At 38.5% G+C, this 16,092-nt stretch overlaps 1 protein-coding gene across 1 annotated transcript; it reads right to left on the bottom strand.

Annotated features, from left to right (window-relative positions):
* Positions 1-2,401: 2,401 nt before the first annotated feature.
* On the bottom strand, positions 2,402-15,095 carry ENAM (enamelin). The gene is made up of 8 exons (XM_088130085.1): positions 15,042-15,095; positions 14,898-14,942; positions 13,870-13,911; positions 9,541-9,864; positions 8,099-8,140; positions 7,405-7,455; positions 5,329-5,370; positions 2,402-5,008 (listed from the first exon to the last, which is right to left on the bottom strand). Exons 1-8 carry the CDS (start codon positions 15,093-15,095, stop codon positions 2,402-2,404), a joined length of 3,207 nt encoding a protein of 1,068 aa, XP_087986211.1.
* Positions 15,096-16,092: the final 997 nt, after the last annotated feature.

Genomic DNA, 16,092 nt, shown 5'->3' with positions numbered 1-16,092 from the left:
TTTGCATGTGTTGGACTTCTATTCTCATTATTTTTAGCTTATTCTCCTCATCGTTGAGAAAGGCTGGTCTAGGCCTACCCTTGGCATGAGCTTTTTGGATAATCCTATTTCATAAGAATCCAGCTGCTTGCTTCTTAGAACAGTGTTTCTCAACCTTGGCAACTTTAAGATGTGTGGACTGCAACTCCCAGAATTCCCATGCTGGCCAGGAAATTCTGGGAGTTGCAATCCACACATCTTAAAGTTGCCAAGGTTGAGAAACACTGTCGTAGAATCTCTGGACAAGACAACAAGATAGGGGAAGCATGCCGAGCATTGTTTCTGGAATTCTTTTGAACCTTTTCCAGCTGTGGTAAAAGGGTATTTTCTTCTGTGACATAAAGCCACACATTGCATCTCTGTGTCTGTGTTTCTGCCCTTCCTCCATTTCTCGTCCAGTTATGTATATGTGCACTGGAAAGCACAGGGAGGGCAGCATATACTCTGCTCAGGGTCATGTGACTGGGAGGAAGGAAGATTTGGGGCTTAGAGTGGAGCAGTCACAAACATGGGGAAACTTGGGTGGATTTTTTTCTCTGCAGCCCCCCACATGAGCTGGCCAATTGTTGAGTTTGATTCTTTGGGGGCTGCCTTTTCCCCAGCACCAGATTTTCTCCCATTCTGTTCAGTTTTCAGAGAGTGGTCTTGCTGATGGTCAAACAGCCAGCTGAAGTTCCAACCCTCTTTACACAATTTCTTTCCAAGGTTCTTTTGGGTTGGAAAGAATAAAAAGGGTTAAATTTCATTACCCACTCAGATACTTCTCCACTCTTATTGCCAGAAAATGCTGATATAGCCTGCCCACAATCACATGTGCCAGAGCAGCATAGTGTTTTACTGTGCATGATTGCATGTACTCTCTTAACTTAGCTAGAAGCAATCAATCACTCTACCTTGGGTGGGGAGGGGGGCAGGGGACGTGGGTGGGAATAGAAAGCAAAAGCAATAAGCATATGCATCACTCCCCAAAAGGATGAAGGGTTTTCTTTGTGGACAAGTGGGACAGAGGCAGAGTGGGTTGCTGAGCCCAGGCAGGTCTTAGAGGTCTCAGGAAACAGAATGACGTGACTTTGTCATCCTTATGTTTATGCTATTGACCTCAACTCTGTGTGCAAGATTTCAGCCCACTTGACATGCATGTATGAAAAAGAACAGAATTCAGGAGGAGAGTATCATGTATGCTTAAATACTTTTATTGTTTTCTTAATGGTAGAAAGGATTATTCTTAAGTAACCTAATGTTCCATCTAATACTGGAGTTTTCAGTGCTGCATTTTTTTAATTCCTTGCATGTACACTTTGCTTTAAGGTGATGTCTCTAGGAGTATGTTGTATCACCAGTAAAGAAATAGAGAATACTGCTTCCTTGGAAGATGGTTAGCTGTGCTCTTTTTAAAGTCACCTTAAACCCCGCTGGTTTTGAACACAAAACTTGAAAAAAAAATACAATTTAATTGCCATCTTCTGCTAAAAAAAACAGGGACATGAAAGGAGAACACCTGTCCATAATAAATGCATTTTAATGTCGAAGACCTTCAGAAAAGGAGTGAAAAGCGCATTTATTTCAACCTAGTCATTTAGGCTCCAGCAAAGAAGAGTACAAAATGTTATGAATGTGCTGCTGTGGATGAAAACATTTTTCTTTCTGTGCAAGCTGAGGCCAGAAGGATACGGAAAGATGTGGTACTTACACCACATAACATTTTGCTTGTATGTAATATTACCAGATATGTTGACTGTACACAGATATGCAGTTTCTGCCCACATACATTTGCATACAAAATTAGCTGTTAATCAAACAATTATGTTTGGACTTAAGGTGAGATACAGACACAGTGCTGCAGACACATTTATTTAGTTTTCCTTTTGTGATTATTGTAAAGGAAGAAGAGATGCCACAAAAGCATGCACAGCAGGGAGAGCAGGGCAAAAAATGTTATGGGTAGACTTTATGAGGAGAGAGGCAAAAGAAAAAGAAGCAACTAGAATAATATTTTAAAAAATAAAAGTCATGTAGAAAGTTGTCTCTTCAGGTTTGACTGGATAAACTACTCTATGCTATAGCCTATTCCAATCCAATTTCCTTAAGACTAGGTTAAGTTTGGCTTAAGATTAGTTTAAGATTGACTTAAATTGTTGAGCTACAATTCCCATCATCCCAGCCATTGTTGCCTTTGGACATGCAGCCCAAATAGATCTGGAGAGTCCCAGGTCGGAGAAACATGATCTAGAGATTTCAGCTGTAAACTTCAAATCTCTTTTGGAACAGCACAGATGTGTTCATTATATCCAGCTACATCTGCACTCTAACCACTTTAGGAGCACTCTGCTTTTCCGATTTTGAAAAGGAGGTTCTTAATGTATCACTTATTTCGGAGTAGTAAACAATCTGTTGTCCTTTCATTTGGTTGTCCCACCAATTCTTCTGGGGTACTGAATTTTATATGATCTTCTCCTATACTGTGGGATGGAACTGTGCTAGAGATTGGCTGGGGTTCAGGTAGCATGATCGGTTTTCCAGCATGCATTGAATGCTCTGCATAAAAGACACCAGAAGGCTGATCCCCTAATGGAGTTCCAGTGCTGGATATATGCTGCTTTAACCAACTTCCAAAGCATGGTGTCCTCTTGAACCCATGTGTTGCATGGTATTCCTTCCTATCAATTTCACCAACAATAGCTTCATTTCTTATCCCTTGTGGTTGTGGGAACCTTAAGGATGCCCTTTCAAATTCTCTCTTGGGCTGATTCACCCCCATGATATGGGCAAGAACAGTATGTCCATCCCCTCTGATACTATTTCTAGAGCAAAGTATACTCTTGGAGGGAAATAATCCAGTTTCATAGTTAGTATCATGACCTCTTATTTGGCCTAATTGAGAGTTGGAGCATGGAGGACTCTTCTCTAGATCTGCTACTTCTTCCCCAAAGCCACCTGGATTTTCTCTGTGATTAGGTAAACTTTTTCCAAACTTCAAAGAATTGTTCCAATGATTAGACTGAATGCCAGCTAGGTATGGGGGATGTCTGGCATATGAGGCATGGCTGCCTTCTGGATAGGTTGGACTTCGTTTTTGTTGCCATGAAGCCAGCCTGAATTGAGGTGCAATTTTCAGGGGTGCCTGTATATTTTCATTTGCCCCTCGGGACTCATCTGCACAGCAAAAATAGTTGACAGTAGGTTGGGAGGTGATGGTTTCATGTTCTCGTGGGAAATCATCTGGATATCCTCCTGTATTAGGATAATTTCTCCTTACAGGAGCATTATTACTTGAAATGGGTGCCCTCATATGTATGGCTCTCCATGCATCTTCAGTACGTGTTGGGTTTCTTCTGAAGTTTGTGGAGTAAGTATTAAAGTAGGGTGAAGTTTCTTTGGGAGCCACTTGGTCAACCTTTTGGGGGGCCCATGTGTCTCTTTCATCATAATGTGATCTTCCTTGGAAAAGATTACTACTTTGTGGTGGAGAGTATAGCCCTTGGTATGGCAGATTTCTCTCTGTGTGTCCAAATGTATTGCTTATATGATATGGAATATTTTCATAATGTTCTGAACCACCAACTGGAGAATGTTCTGGGATCCGTCTGTTAATCTCCTCATATGGCAAATTACCTCTTTCATTGGCTGTATGTTCTGTAGAATATTTTGGATTATAGGGAGGATTTTGGTATTGTCTATCAAGATCAGCCAAATGTTTTTCATGGGGCCATATATTTTGCCTGGATTGATGAAATTCATGCTCCTGCTGAATGCTTCCATGATAATTGCTCCTGTGCATTTGATTTGAAGGCAAAATGGGTGAATTATATGGCCTTTCCCTTTGCCCTAGAGGCTGTATTGTGGGCAAGTTCTCTTTGTCTTCCCATGCTCTGGGATAAAAAGAAGGTGTTTGTTGGCTATAAAAATTCTTATCAGCATAAGTATCATGTCCCCTCTGATGAAAAGAACCTGAGGAGGTCACTGAATTATATCCTGGAGGAACTTCTTGAACTATCTCTAAATCTTTCTGGTTCCACATTTGGTTTTGTGAAGATGGAAATTGTTCTCTCTGGTGATCTGGGTGAATAAAGGACGGTTCCTTCCAGTCATTCTTATGGGTTTCTGTTTCAAATGGAGTTCCCCTTGTATCCAAAACTATTTCTTGATGGGAAAGTCCATTTGACTGTTGCATTCTAGAAGGCTGATACATACCAGTCTTTTCTTCTACTTGGTACAGAGAATGGCTTTCTGATGGAGAACTAGGTTGTTTATTATCTCCGTGTGCTGGGTTTTTGCTCCACTGAGGTCCTCGACCAGAGCTAGGTCTCCATCTTGATGGATTATTTCCAGGATAACGGAGTTCCTCTTGTTGCCCATATGAGTTTGGCCTATTGTTCACTGTGGGGTGATTACTGTTAATTCTCTGAAGATTATCTCTGTGAATTGAATTGCCTCCATAAACCCAAGGCTCTGTTGGGTTTTCAGCTTGTATTGAAGGATTTCCTCTAGAAACTAAAGTGTTGTGCCTTGTATTACTCATATCTGGGTTGGCTTTATAAATATATGAACTATGTCCTCTGGATTGTTGACCATCTGAAAAAATGTTGTGGAAAACATTGGCATTTGTAGGCTTAGGCCTATAACTTAATTGATCAATGCCATTCTGTGCTACTTCATTTTGTCCTGATATACGACCAGTAGGAGAAGGTGTTGGGATCCCATTTCTGCTAACAAATTTATTTGGAACACCTAGAAAATTAGCCTCATTATTTGTTGGGCTGAGTCCTGAAAGAGTAGCATTCCCTCCATGGCTAGCTGGAATGGTTGAATTTGTGTCTGAAACAGTTGAGTTTGTTATAGGATCTGCTGCTGGATTCTCTTTAGGGGAGTCTTTTTCTTTGGGTTTCTCAAAGTCTTGTTCAAACATTTCTTCAGAATAATAAGGAAGCCTATTTCCTAACCCATGGTAGCCATATCCAAAATATGGAGTCTAAAAATGCAAATGAGAGAATGAAACAATATAAAATGATCATCATCTTAATCAGGTGTTTCTGATTGTCCTAAAAAGCCAATGCTTCTAAAGAGATCTTGACTCCAGGATATAATTATAATGATAAAGTAAATATGATTCAATGTGTAGCAAACCTAAGCATTAGAACTAGGAAACATTAAACTTCATGATGTATGCAACTGTAGGTCCCTTCAGGGTCCTCTGAAGATCATGATAGCTCTTCCCATTGGTAACTATGCCCCAATTTTTCCTTACCTATAGCTCTTATATAGATTAGTGCATTTATTTGTTATACTTACCCCTTCTTCATTGCTGATAGGTGGTCGTCCAAATGGCATATGCTAAGGAAATTAAAAAATAAGTCAGGAAGGATAGGGGAAATACAAGACAGAAGCCTTAAATAGCTATGGAACGCTAACCCAATGTTTATGGGGCAAATATGCCTTTTAATCAAGATTCCAGTCAGTCATTCATGCCCTCTTCCCTGATATTCCTGATCATCATATTCTCACTTTTAACTATTCTTTTTTTATATGCACATGTATCTTCAACCCTCTCCCTGTCTGTCTATATTTTGTGCCCACTGGACATACTAAATCAACATTGGCTTTTTCATGGAGGGGAATTATTTTATAGGGGGTTATGTGTGTGCTTCCCAAAACTATTCTAGATTCCCTGGAAATAATTCTTCCTTCTTTGAATGGGTGGGAGCTATATAAGAACTTGTTCTAGAAGATAGCTGTGATAGCTATTAATCTGTACACTTTGGAGAAAATATAGAGTGAAATGCTTTTCGTTCAGGATTTCAGACAGTACATGCCCTTCCCATCTCTGAGTTTTCTGATTCCTCTTTTTAACAGTCAGTAAAATGTGAGTATTTTTATTTCTCCATGCTTGATCCTCACTAATCTTTTTTTCAATTTTGATATCCTTAGAACTTTGCTTTATATATATCCATCCCCTGACTTCTGAATGCTTTGGGGTTCCCTTGGGACTATGGCTGACACCATTCAGACCATATTATCAGCAGTTGGGGAATTGAGAGTATTATTACAATATGCTGGCAGGATCTTTACTAGTAATTCAGAAACCCTTCTAGAGTCGTCATTGTATGATAAAACAATGACAGGTTTTATATCACAATGATGGCTGGATGGTCATGTTAGAAAACACTATAAACCAAAGGTGGGAAAACAGCAGTGATCTAATAAAATATATTTTATTATGTTTATTCATTTCCTGAAGTATTTAGTTGAAATCTTTTCTTCAGTTGCATCACACAACTTTAAGTACCAAGCCATTTCCCTTTATTTCACTGAATTAATTGCTTGACATTTTTAAAATGGAAAATTTAACTAAGTATTAAATTTACTATGAGAATTTCTATTGGGTTTTTAAAAGTTTTTCACTTGTTTTTACTTGCACATCAGGATGATACATGAATAAAAAGAAAACTAATGAAAACCTTCAACATCGTAAAAACAGAATACAAAATTCAGTAGCAAAATCATTCTTCACCATTTCCCTAGATCTTCATAATAAATGTGGACCCTTTTAAAGTTTCAGCACTTATTTAGCATAGGTCAGCAGAATTATGTGGTGTAAGTTTTAGTGGAGTTTACCAGTTCATTTAAGAAATGTTCTACACAGTGGTCTTCATATGCAATTTATTCTCTAAAAATAGAGCATTGGGAACCACAGTAAGAATGCAAGGCACTCTTGGTTCACCTGATTGGTTGCTTAAGAGAAATCTGACTGACTCTTTCTAATAGTAGTGATATACAAGGAAGCTACTTATGTCATCTAGAAGATTATTTATTTATTTATTATCAAATATATCAAATTTGTCATCACTCATCTTGTTGATCAGTTGATCAGTGAAATATTAGAAAGGGGTCCGTGTAGCTCCAGGGACCACATATTTTATCAGAGAGGGCCTGCATATCATCTGTGGACTGTCCACTCCTGTTCATGATTTTGGCTTTATTATTTTGGGAATAAAGATATCTAGTTGCCCAGGCCACTAAAAGTGGCAAGCAACTTTTGCTATTCTGGCTGGAGCAGTACTGGCATTGTGGGTGAAGCAATGCAGTTATTGTAGGTGGGGCAACAGGAAAAAAAATAACAATTAAACTTTTTTTAAAACTCCCAAGGCTACCCCTACCATAACTGCTAAAGCAATTTGACACCAAATTGTTATTTGCCACTTAATTTCAGCAGGAAACCAAGCCGCTGCATTTTAGGGGATTGTGAGGCCTGGCAACTGAGAAGTCAGGGGCCCACATGCAACCTGTGGGGTTTCCCCACTGAGCTAAAAAGAGTTGGTTTGACCCTTTACCATAAGAAACAAGAGGTCTCAAAACCGAATATCTTACTCTCTGATAGGGGCCAAACTGTTGTGGTTGGAAGCCTCCTGCACCAAAAATCTAGAATAAAGAAGAAAAGTGGTCAGATGGCTTTGATGTTGCTGGTAAATTAATTGTTATCATGTTTCATTGATATCTTGCCTTAATCCCAGGAGTTAAGGCACACATATGGTTTACCTCCTCCTTTTTATCTTCACAGTAATCCTGTGAGGCAGGTGTGATTGAGAAATAGTGACTAACTGAAGATCACCCAGTGAGCTTCATGGCTAAAGGGGAATATGAACAATAACTGTAACTCATTGGACACCTTCCAAATATATGGTCTTCAACTCTCAGAATACTCTCCCAGATGAGTATTCTGGACTTGAAATCCATACATCTGGAGGCTTCAGGTTGGCGACGGCCACATTAATCATCAGCGTTTAGTAAGAACTAAGCTGGGTTTAGTTATGCTTTTGCTGGAGAATACATGAGCATGTCATAATAGATAACATTTTCAGAACAGGCTTTGTTTCCTGGGTTTGAATGGAGGAAGCATTTCTCCACTAAGGCGGCACGTACCACCTATGGATTTTTATATCATTATCTCTGTCTCTACCCCGGCCCTCCAAGGCATTTTTAATAGACCCAAATCAATCAACTATTATTGAACTACTGTTTAATCAACCAACATCAGATTTCTACATCAGGAAGATTGGCTCACCTGTGGAAAATGCCAAGGCTGTTGTGGATATGGAGCAAAGGCCTGGAAAAGAAAAAGAACAGGTTGTTTTGTATTTACAACATAAAAATCACAGCACTGTCGCCACGTGGTGACTGCAGCACAGTAATCTTTTGAGGCAGCCTTCAGTTACTGAAATGACTACAAAGTGTTTCTGTTCTGGTAGCTTAGCTCTAAATAATATAGGTAGTGGGAAAAAAATTACTTCTATGAATAGATGCGCCAAGACTATACAATATTTGTTTGCAGGCAGGAAGTGCCAATTTAACCTGATGGGATTTTGCTCCTGAAAAGACACCGAAGGATTGCCCTGTGAGTGACTTACAACATGATGACTTGCAGCTGAACACATGAATGGTATCTTACCAAAACACTGTTAGGATATAACCTGAAAATCCAAATGGAGCTAAATTCTAGGTAACCCTGATATTTACCTGTGCAAACTTCCCCTCAATGCATGTTGTTTTATGCATGTTGTTTTAAAACAAGGTGCATTGAGGGAAAGTTTGCACAGGTAAATATCACGGTTTGCAGGATTCTACAATTAAATACGTACAACCCAACCACTGCATGTAAATATTCTAATGGAGTCTCACAGAAAACTAACAATTAAATTACACAGTAAAGATTCAGACAATAAATAATGCCAGTGTACCCCAAAGATTAAAATAAGTTCTCAGAGTGGTAACTGCATTAGTCCAACATGATGCCTTGGAGAGAACAGCTTAGTGGTGTTTTAAAAAGGTGTGTTTGATCTTTGATCATAAATAAATGTCATGTGTGCTATGTTAGTCAAGTGCAGCTAAGCCAACCAAGAGATTTGTTGCATCTTACAAACTAATACATTTATTTGGGCATAAGCTTTTGTGGACTCCAGTCCATTTTAATAGATATATGTAGTATTCTGTTGAGTAAATGTTGCAGTTTGAGAAACAACTGAGTCAAGTTCTTATCACACTACAGTGTGGGTGGGGGTGTCCTATATTGCAGAAAAATAATATGTTAATTATGTTTTGATCAATATCAGCTGGGTTTGTACATTGCAGTAAGACATAAAGGGGACAAATCATGGCTGCTAATTTCACAAAATAAACTAAGCCCAAACTGCTGCAGTTTGGTGCAAATTGTAAACCAAGTGAATCCACTAATGAATAGAGAAAAGCATTTTCTCCTCCCCTAAGCTCTCTCTCTCTCTCTCAGTTTTATCTGAGGCCTTCAGGATTCTACAATTAAATACAGGTTAACCATATTCTCTTAACGATGGCTCCTATGTTCTCAAAATTTGTATGAGAAGCATCAAGCAAGCAGTCTTCTACAATCCCACTGCCTTTCACTGGCAGATGATGCTTACTTAAGAAATGTTGTAATCAATCTAGGGAGAGATTACCCTTGAGTACATTAATTTCTCAAATCTATTCATTTACCTGGGGATGTTGCCGTTTTCCCTCCGTAGGATGCTGCATTGGCACTTGTGGGTGAGTGTGAGATGGGTTGGTCTTTTGTGGCTGTTTTGGTTGAGGTGGTGGTGGTGGCTGCTGAGGTCTTGGTTGCCGTGGTGGTAACTGTGGCCTTTGGTTGGACTGCTTAGTTCCTGGAGTTTGTTGAGGCTTCTTCTGGGGAAGCTTAGCTGCTTGATGTGAGGGTGGTGCTGGTTGCGGCCAAATGAAAAATCTCTGTAGAGGCAATATAGGCCACTTGGGGAATATCTGTGGATAACTTGAATGGTAGCCATAAAAGGGACCTGTGACCTGAAAGAAACATTTTTCAGAATGAGTGTAGAGTTTCAGTACATGGAGGTTGAACATTAAGTGTGGTACCTTGTTGCTAGTATGATATGGACTCTTCCACTGTAGTTGATCGCCACTTTTTGCAGCACTAAGAAGTTCTAGATACACTGATATATTTTTGCATGGCAAAACCTAGGGCACCTCTACATGGCAGCTTTGATCCACTTTGGAATTGTCTCTTGACTACTAAACTTGCATGATGTTGACTGGCTTTTGGGACCTCCCTTAAATTTCAGTATCCTCTTATTTCAGACTGTGTCTCCTCCATTTCACGGCTGCAGCAACATGTAAACGTGGTTGAAACTATTGAGCAAAATGCCTGGTTACAAAAATGTCAACATACAATACTGTCACCATCAGAACTTGCAGGGGCTAATAAATGCAGCAGAGGAAAGATGGCTTGGTGGCTTTGCACCTCTCTCTTAGTAACCCTCAGATTTTCTGGCATATACAGAGGAGCTAGCAGTTTGATTTATTTTCTTTATGGGTGAAATGGGGATAAGGTGATTTTTATAGTTACAGGAGCCATGCCTGTTTAGGGGACAGAGAGCTGGCTGAATACCACTTTTGTTTTCTTCTGTTGTCTAGTTGGAGGGAGCACTGATGGGCTCATAGTAAGCAGGTTCTCAGCATTCCAAGGTCAACATAACTGAATATGATCAGAGGACAGCTTTGAAGTGCTTTGGAGGGGTTTAGGGAAAGAAATAGTGGTGATCTGTAAATGTGCTCTTTAACAATAAATATCCAAGAATTTAGATGGTATCCCTGGATTCGTTCTCCTATGCTAAGGCTTTATGGGGTGGATAACACAAATTGAGGATATTTGAATTATATCTTAAAAACTCTTTCTAAAAATAATTTAAGAAAATGATGATGCCATCATCATTGCCTTTTTATTTATGTTATTTAATCCAATTTCTAAGCCACCCAGCACCTTGGAGACCCTAGGTGGCTAATAAATAAAAGAAAAAGAGAGAGAGAGAGAACAAGGCTGGCCAATTTCATAGAAATTACACCACTGATTAATATTTCTATTGCATTAAATTTGCACTAGATATTGCAACGTTTAGGCAGTTGTACTCTGGACACAATTATATAACCAACACACTGCCTGGAAGAAATATAACATTTTCCCAAGTAGAAGATACTGACAACTCACATTGCAAAATGTGAGTTTTTCTGTTTAGAAAGGAAGCACATGTCTGGAAGAGGTGGGTTGTGTGGAAATTTCTCTGGTCATTAAGATCTCCAAGTTGATTCCTCCTGAAAGTGTTAGCATTCAAAGATATAAGAACATCTGCAAGATCTTAACATGAATTACCCCACGATTGACAGGGTGAATGTGCTTGTTGTACTGAATCTACTTCTAACTGACAGATGTTTTCTATGGTTTTAAGACCAGATACTTCCCAAGAAGCCTTTTAACTTTGCAGTTTCATTGGGCTATCATCCAATGTCATTGGGCTACCATCCAAGAATCCAGAGCAGGAGAAGAATTTTGATTGAAGCCTACACATTTGGGCGGTTTGTGCTGGTTATGCACTGATACACAATTGTTATCAGGTTAGATCCAGAATTGGATCAGGGGACAGATAATGTCTTAGTGGTCAGATGAATATTTTATTATTCAGCAGCAAGTGCCTGCTGGATACTGATGCAGTGATGTTACTGGAGAATATTCAGCCTGCTTTTTTTTTTCTAGAGGTTTGGGCTTATGTTTTGGTTACTTTTTTAGGGTTTCATCCTCACATTCTGCTTCCCATGGCCCAAAGATGCCTTTCTAACCTAGCTGATTTTGGCTTATCTTGAAAACCTGATCAGGATTATATTTGGTCAGTAGGATTGTGCAGTACATTAGATGTAATTCAGAAAATACATCTTTTTCTGAAGGTGTATTGGTTGCTCCTGCCCTTGCTGATGTATCTTCTGAACCAAATCCAAAGCATTGCACAGCCCTTTTGATTAGTACTTGGATGGGAGACCAGGAAATACCAAGGCTGTTGTTAGATAGGAAAGTTGATATGGAAAACCATGGCAAATTGCTTTCATATTATTGCAAAGAAAACTACATGGGCACGCCCACAATGTCATCAAGAATTGAGGTTGGCTTGACTTCTGGGGAAGAAATGGCAAACTGAAGACTTGGAATTGCCCACAAGTGCTCCAGACAGTTGCTTCTCATGGGGAGACTGCAAGACAGTGGTCCCCAGCGGGTTCAGAGCTCTGAGAGACGAGGGAATGCCATCTTGGCCCAAACCATGGTTGGTGTCTTTATGGACACAGGATTTGCATAGTTCCTTTTCTAAACACTTTGGAAATTGCTTGTTAACAGTTTTCCAGTTATTAGGAACCTTCAGAATGACAAGGGTTTTTTTTACCAGCACCGGGTGAGTCTCCTTCAATCCTTTGTGAAAGAAATTTTAAATACAGTCTTAAGGACTTTAAAAAATTATTATTATTATTATTTTGAATAAACAGCAAAAGGGTGATTAGAACCTTGATTTTGGAAAGTTACAAACAGACTTTCAGATGGATTTGAAATAAATTTTTAATTTAATTATAAGAATCCTTCCCTTGGGAAAATGCTGCTGTTTTGAATCTTTTTTTTAAAGATTTTTTAAAAAATTATAGGATGGAACTTTGAAGGTTGGACACTAGAGGGAACCAGAAGGAACTAAAGATTACAATTAAAGGAGAAGAATGGAACACAATACTTTAATAGTGGACGTATTGAAGGATATTTGTGAACAATGGACCCAGAGGTTTATTTTAAGAGTGTCTGCCATTATAGATAGACCGTGTTTAAAAGATGTTATGGAAGAAGAAATGTTTTACTGGACAAGACTGACACTGATCTGATTTAAAAATGACAGGCTACAAGAATGATATGGAAAAAGATGCTGCACTGGATATACAAATGAAACCGGCTGATGTCTTAATAATTAAAAGGGATATACAAATAACAAACCAAACAAGTGACCTGAATAACTTTCCTATACTGGATTTACAGAAGACACTTGTTAAAGTTTTGAAGAATTTGGTGAGAAGGGACAAACAAAAATGAAAAGAAATCAAGTTCTAGGACATTATTTGAAGAGATTAAAGATCAGGATTATTAAAAGTAAAAGTAATTTAAAATTGGTTTATTTGATCAAGGTTAATATATATATATATATATATATGTATGTATGTATGTATGTTATCTCTGGTAACCTTTAATGGACTTTTGCTGATAAGGATTGAACGACGAGGTTTTAAGGATTTGTTCATAGATAAAAGATGAGATATGGGAGGAAGAGATCATTTGTATTTTAAGAGAAGATATGGTAAGTTTCTAAAATTGTTTATACTTGTGATGAAGGGGAAAGTCATTTTCTTTATCCTTTTTTTTTTTTTTGGTTCCTTTTCTATTTTTCTTTCAATTTTTTAATTATTTTCTTCACTTTCTATTTTTTCTTTTATTTTCTTAGTTTGTATTAGTTTTTATCTTTTTAATTGTAATGCTTAATAAAATTATTTTAAAAAAAGGAATTGAGGTTGGCTCAAAGGAGACTTTACATTACCACTGGTAGAATGCAGTGTCAGATCATATCTCAGACTGTCAAGCTTCAAAAAAGCTGTTTTATAATCTGGCCTTTGTAATACTCGTTTTAAAGCTGAAATATTATTTTCAACTGTTTTTGTCTGTCTTTGTTCCTTGCCTCGGAGGTAAAGAACTCACATATCCTTGTATAAAATGAAGTTAAAAGTAAAGAAACCCTGATAAGACAATATCATCCCCTTCCTACCTTCAGATTGAGTGAGGTGAAAGCTTCTTAGCGGTGATAGATTTCTCCCCAGTTCTTATGGTAACTTTTCAAAAGTAATACATTTGCATTTAAAATTCAAGAGAAAGATGCATTTGCATTTACTGTACATTTAATTGTGTGTAATAGTGCTATCCTTCTAAGAAGGAAAATGACTTACTTGTGGTGACTGTATATAACCATATGGACCAAACTGCGTCATCTGTAAGCACAATACGTTTATTGTAATGTGTTTTCTGGGTAAATAAGAAATTCATTCATTAGGCTGAACTAGTGGTTGAGGTGTTAGGAATGGGGAGACTCAGGTTCAAGTCCCTATTTCGCCATGTAGGTCCCTGGGTAAATTTTGACCAGTCATTCGTTCAGATAATATGAAGGGAAGGGAAACCCTCATTTACACCACCTTCAACTCTCAGAGAAAATATGCAAAGGAAATACAAAAATCATAACAATGAATATCAGGTGTGAATATAACAGGTTTCATTGATCTTGCCATAACTAATATATGAGTCCTTTAAGAAATGTTGATTTGCTCATATTCCAGCATATTGCCACCATATTAAAGTATGGCTGTCTGGAGAATTCTGGGAGTTGAAGTCCAGACATCTTAAGGTTGCCAAGTTTGAGAAACAGTGATCTAGACCATCACCCTCATTTTCAGTGCTGGGGGTAAAATTGACCTTTCAAATCGTACACTGTTTCAGAATAGTCCAGCTGGCTAGATGTTAAAAAATGGAGAAATCATAGCCTTAAACATAACCATTGGAACCCAGGGGTAATCCAGTTCTGCCAGATATTTCCTCTACAAAGGAAAAAGGTGCTTTCAAAATACGTCCGTGTGAAAGTTTTATTTTTTGTTTTAAATGAGGTATTTAAAACAGTCAGCTAGGTTATTCATACATCTAAGTGGGTTTTGTTTTCCTTGAATGTCAACAGCTCTCCAGAATTTTATCTCTGCCAGATATTGATCTTCTGAAAGCATAGTAGGTCCTTCACCTTTGTCCTCTAACACTGTCCTTCCCCTCTGAGTTCACATACTTCATAATCTTCAAAGTAGACAGTGACTGACCATCCACAAATGGATTGAATGATGGGAGAAAAGTTAACCTTGGGATTAGGGGTCATTTTTACTTAATAAATCTAGGACTTCCTTTTCAGGAAAGAAAATAAAATGGATAACGTACGTACTTCTTCACTTTTGCTTCCATATCCTGCCCTGCGTGGTTTGCGCAGCTAAAAAGAGAGAGAGAGAGAGAGATGTGGGGCTGAGTTATCACAAGCAGGGAATTAAAAAATGAAGTCCAATAAAGTGCCCAGTTTTGAAATACTCACTGGACCAGCATAAGATATGCCTACAAGGCATAGATATAGGAGGATTAACTTCATCCTTCACCTTCTCCACTAAATAGAGATAAACACAACAAACAGCCTGTTATACACTTATTTTAGCACAGTGGTTTTAGAGATCAACTTAGTATACTGAGGAAAGAGTATCTTCACATATTCCTCATGTTAGCTTGACAGATGTCAATGTGCTTGAAATGATTACTGAAGAAAATGTTAATTCTTCTCATCAGGACAAAGCAACAACAGTAGTCTTTGTGAAATAGGAACCTTATCTTTAAATACTTCATTTATTTATTGTGAAAAATCTAAACTTTCCACAGTAAAAAGGACCCAAAGATTCCTCTACTGTAATTTCTGCTGATACAATGCTTGAATTGTAACCTAACAGACAAAGGTCTTGAGGATATCCCATATCACTTCTGGCCATTTCTTAGATCAACTTCAAAACCTTCAGTCCAGATTGCAGTGGGTTGGCAACAGAGCTGAGCTGAGCGATCTGGCTCCTGCATGGACTAGTTTATCAATGCCTACCTTTTTTTGTAGAGATTGTTCCCTGTTCAATAGTCCCAATGCCTTTCCTTTGCTTTCCAGATGTTTGCATGTACGGATGCCTTCACTCCCACCCCTTTCCCATATTATCTCTTTGACACAAACACAGTCCCTTTCTTTTTTCTCTTTTTCCCTCATTGTATCATTGTTGCTCTGATGTTATGACATCAAAGCTATAGGGCACAGCTGGTTGTTTTCTTCCTGTATTCCATGATAGGCCAATGAAACTTTGTAGCAAGGAAGAACTAATATTTCAGCTTCCTAGAAACAAAGTAGCAGTGTTCCTAGGTTGTAACTGGGAAGGGAAGGGAAGGGAAGGGAAGGGAAGGGAAGGGAAGGGAAGGGAAGGGAAGGGAAGGGAAGGGAAGGGAAGGGAAGGGAAGGGAAGGGAAGGGAAACTTTTGCAGTGCTGTGGACAGTGGGTAGGGGAACAAGGAGAGTATGCATCATCCAGACTGGGCAGAAACCAAAAAAAGTTAGGATTAGG

This window comes from Python bivittatus, unplaced genomic scaffold (assembly GCF_059951505.1).
Source record: "Python bivittatus isolate LINGU-HERP-01145 unplaced genomic scaffold, Pbiv_v1 ctg000850_np1212, whole genome shotgun sequence".
NCBI classification, from domain to species: domain Eukaryota; kingdom Metazoa; phylum Chordata; class Lepidosauria; order Squamata; family Pythonidae; genus Python; species Python bivittatus.
The sequence above is the reverse complement of the archived record's forward strand: the minus strand, read 5'-3'. Positions and strand labels throughout refer to the sequence as shown.

What these genes read in the sequence shown, in the direction of transcription:
- ENAM (XM_088130085.1), bottom strand. Translation starts at nt 15,095, where the DNA reads ATGAAGTTAATCCTCCTATATCTATGCCTTGTAGGCATATCTTATGCT. An exon ending in GTTATATACAGTCACCACAA is followed by an intron (nt 9,865 to 13,869) that starts GTAAGTCATTTT and finishes TGTTTCTTTCAG; the next exon opens with GTCACAGGTCCCTTTTATGG. An exon ending in AGCCTTGGCATTTTCCACAG is followed by an intron (nt 7,456 to 8,098) that starts GTGAGCCAATCT and finishes TCTTTATTCTAG; the next exon opens with ATTTTTGGTGCAGGAGGCTT.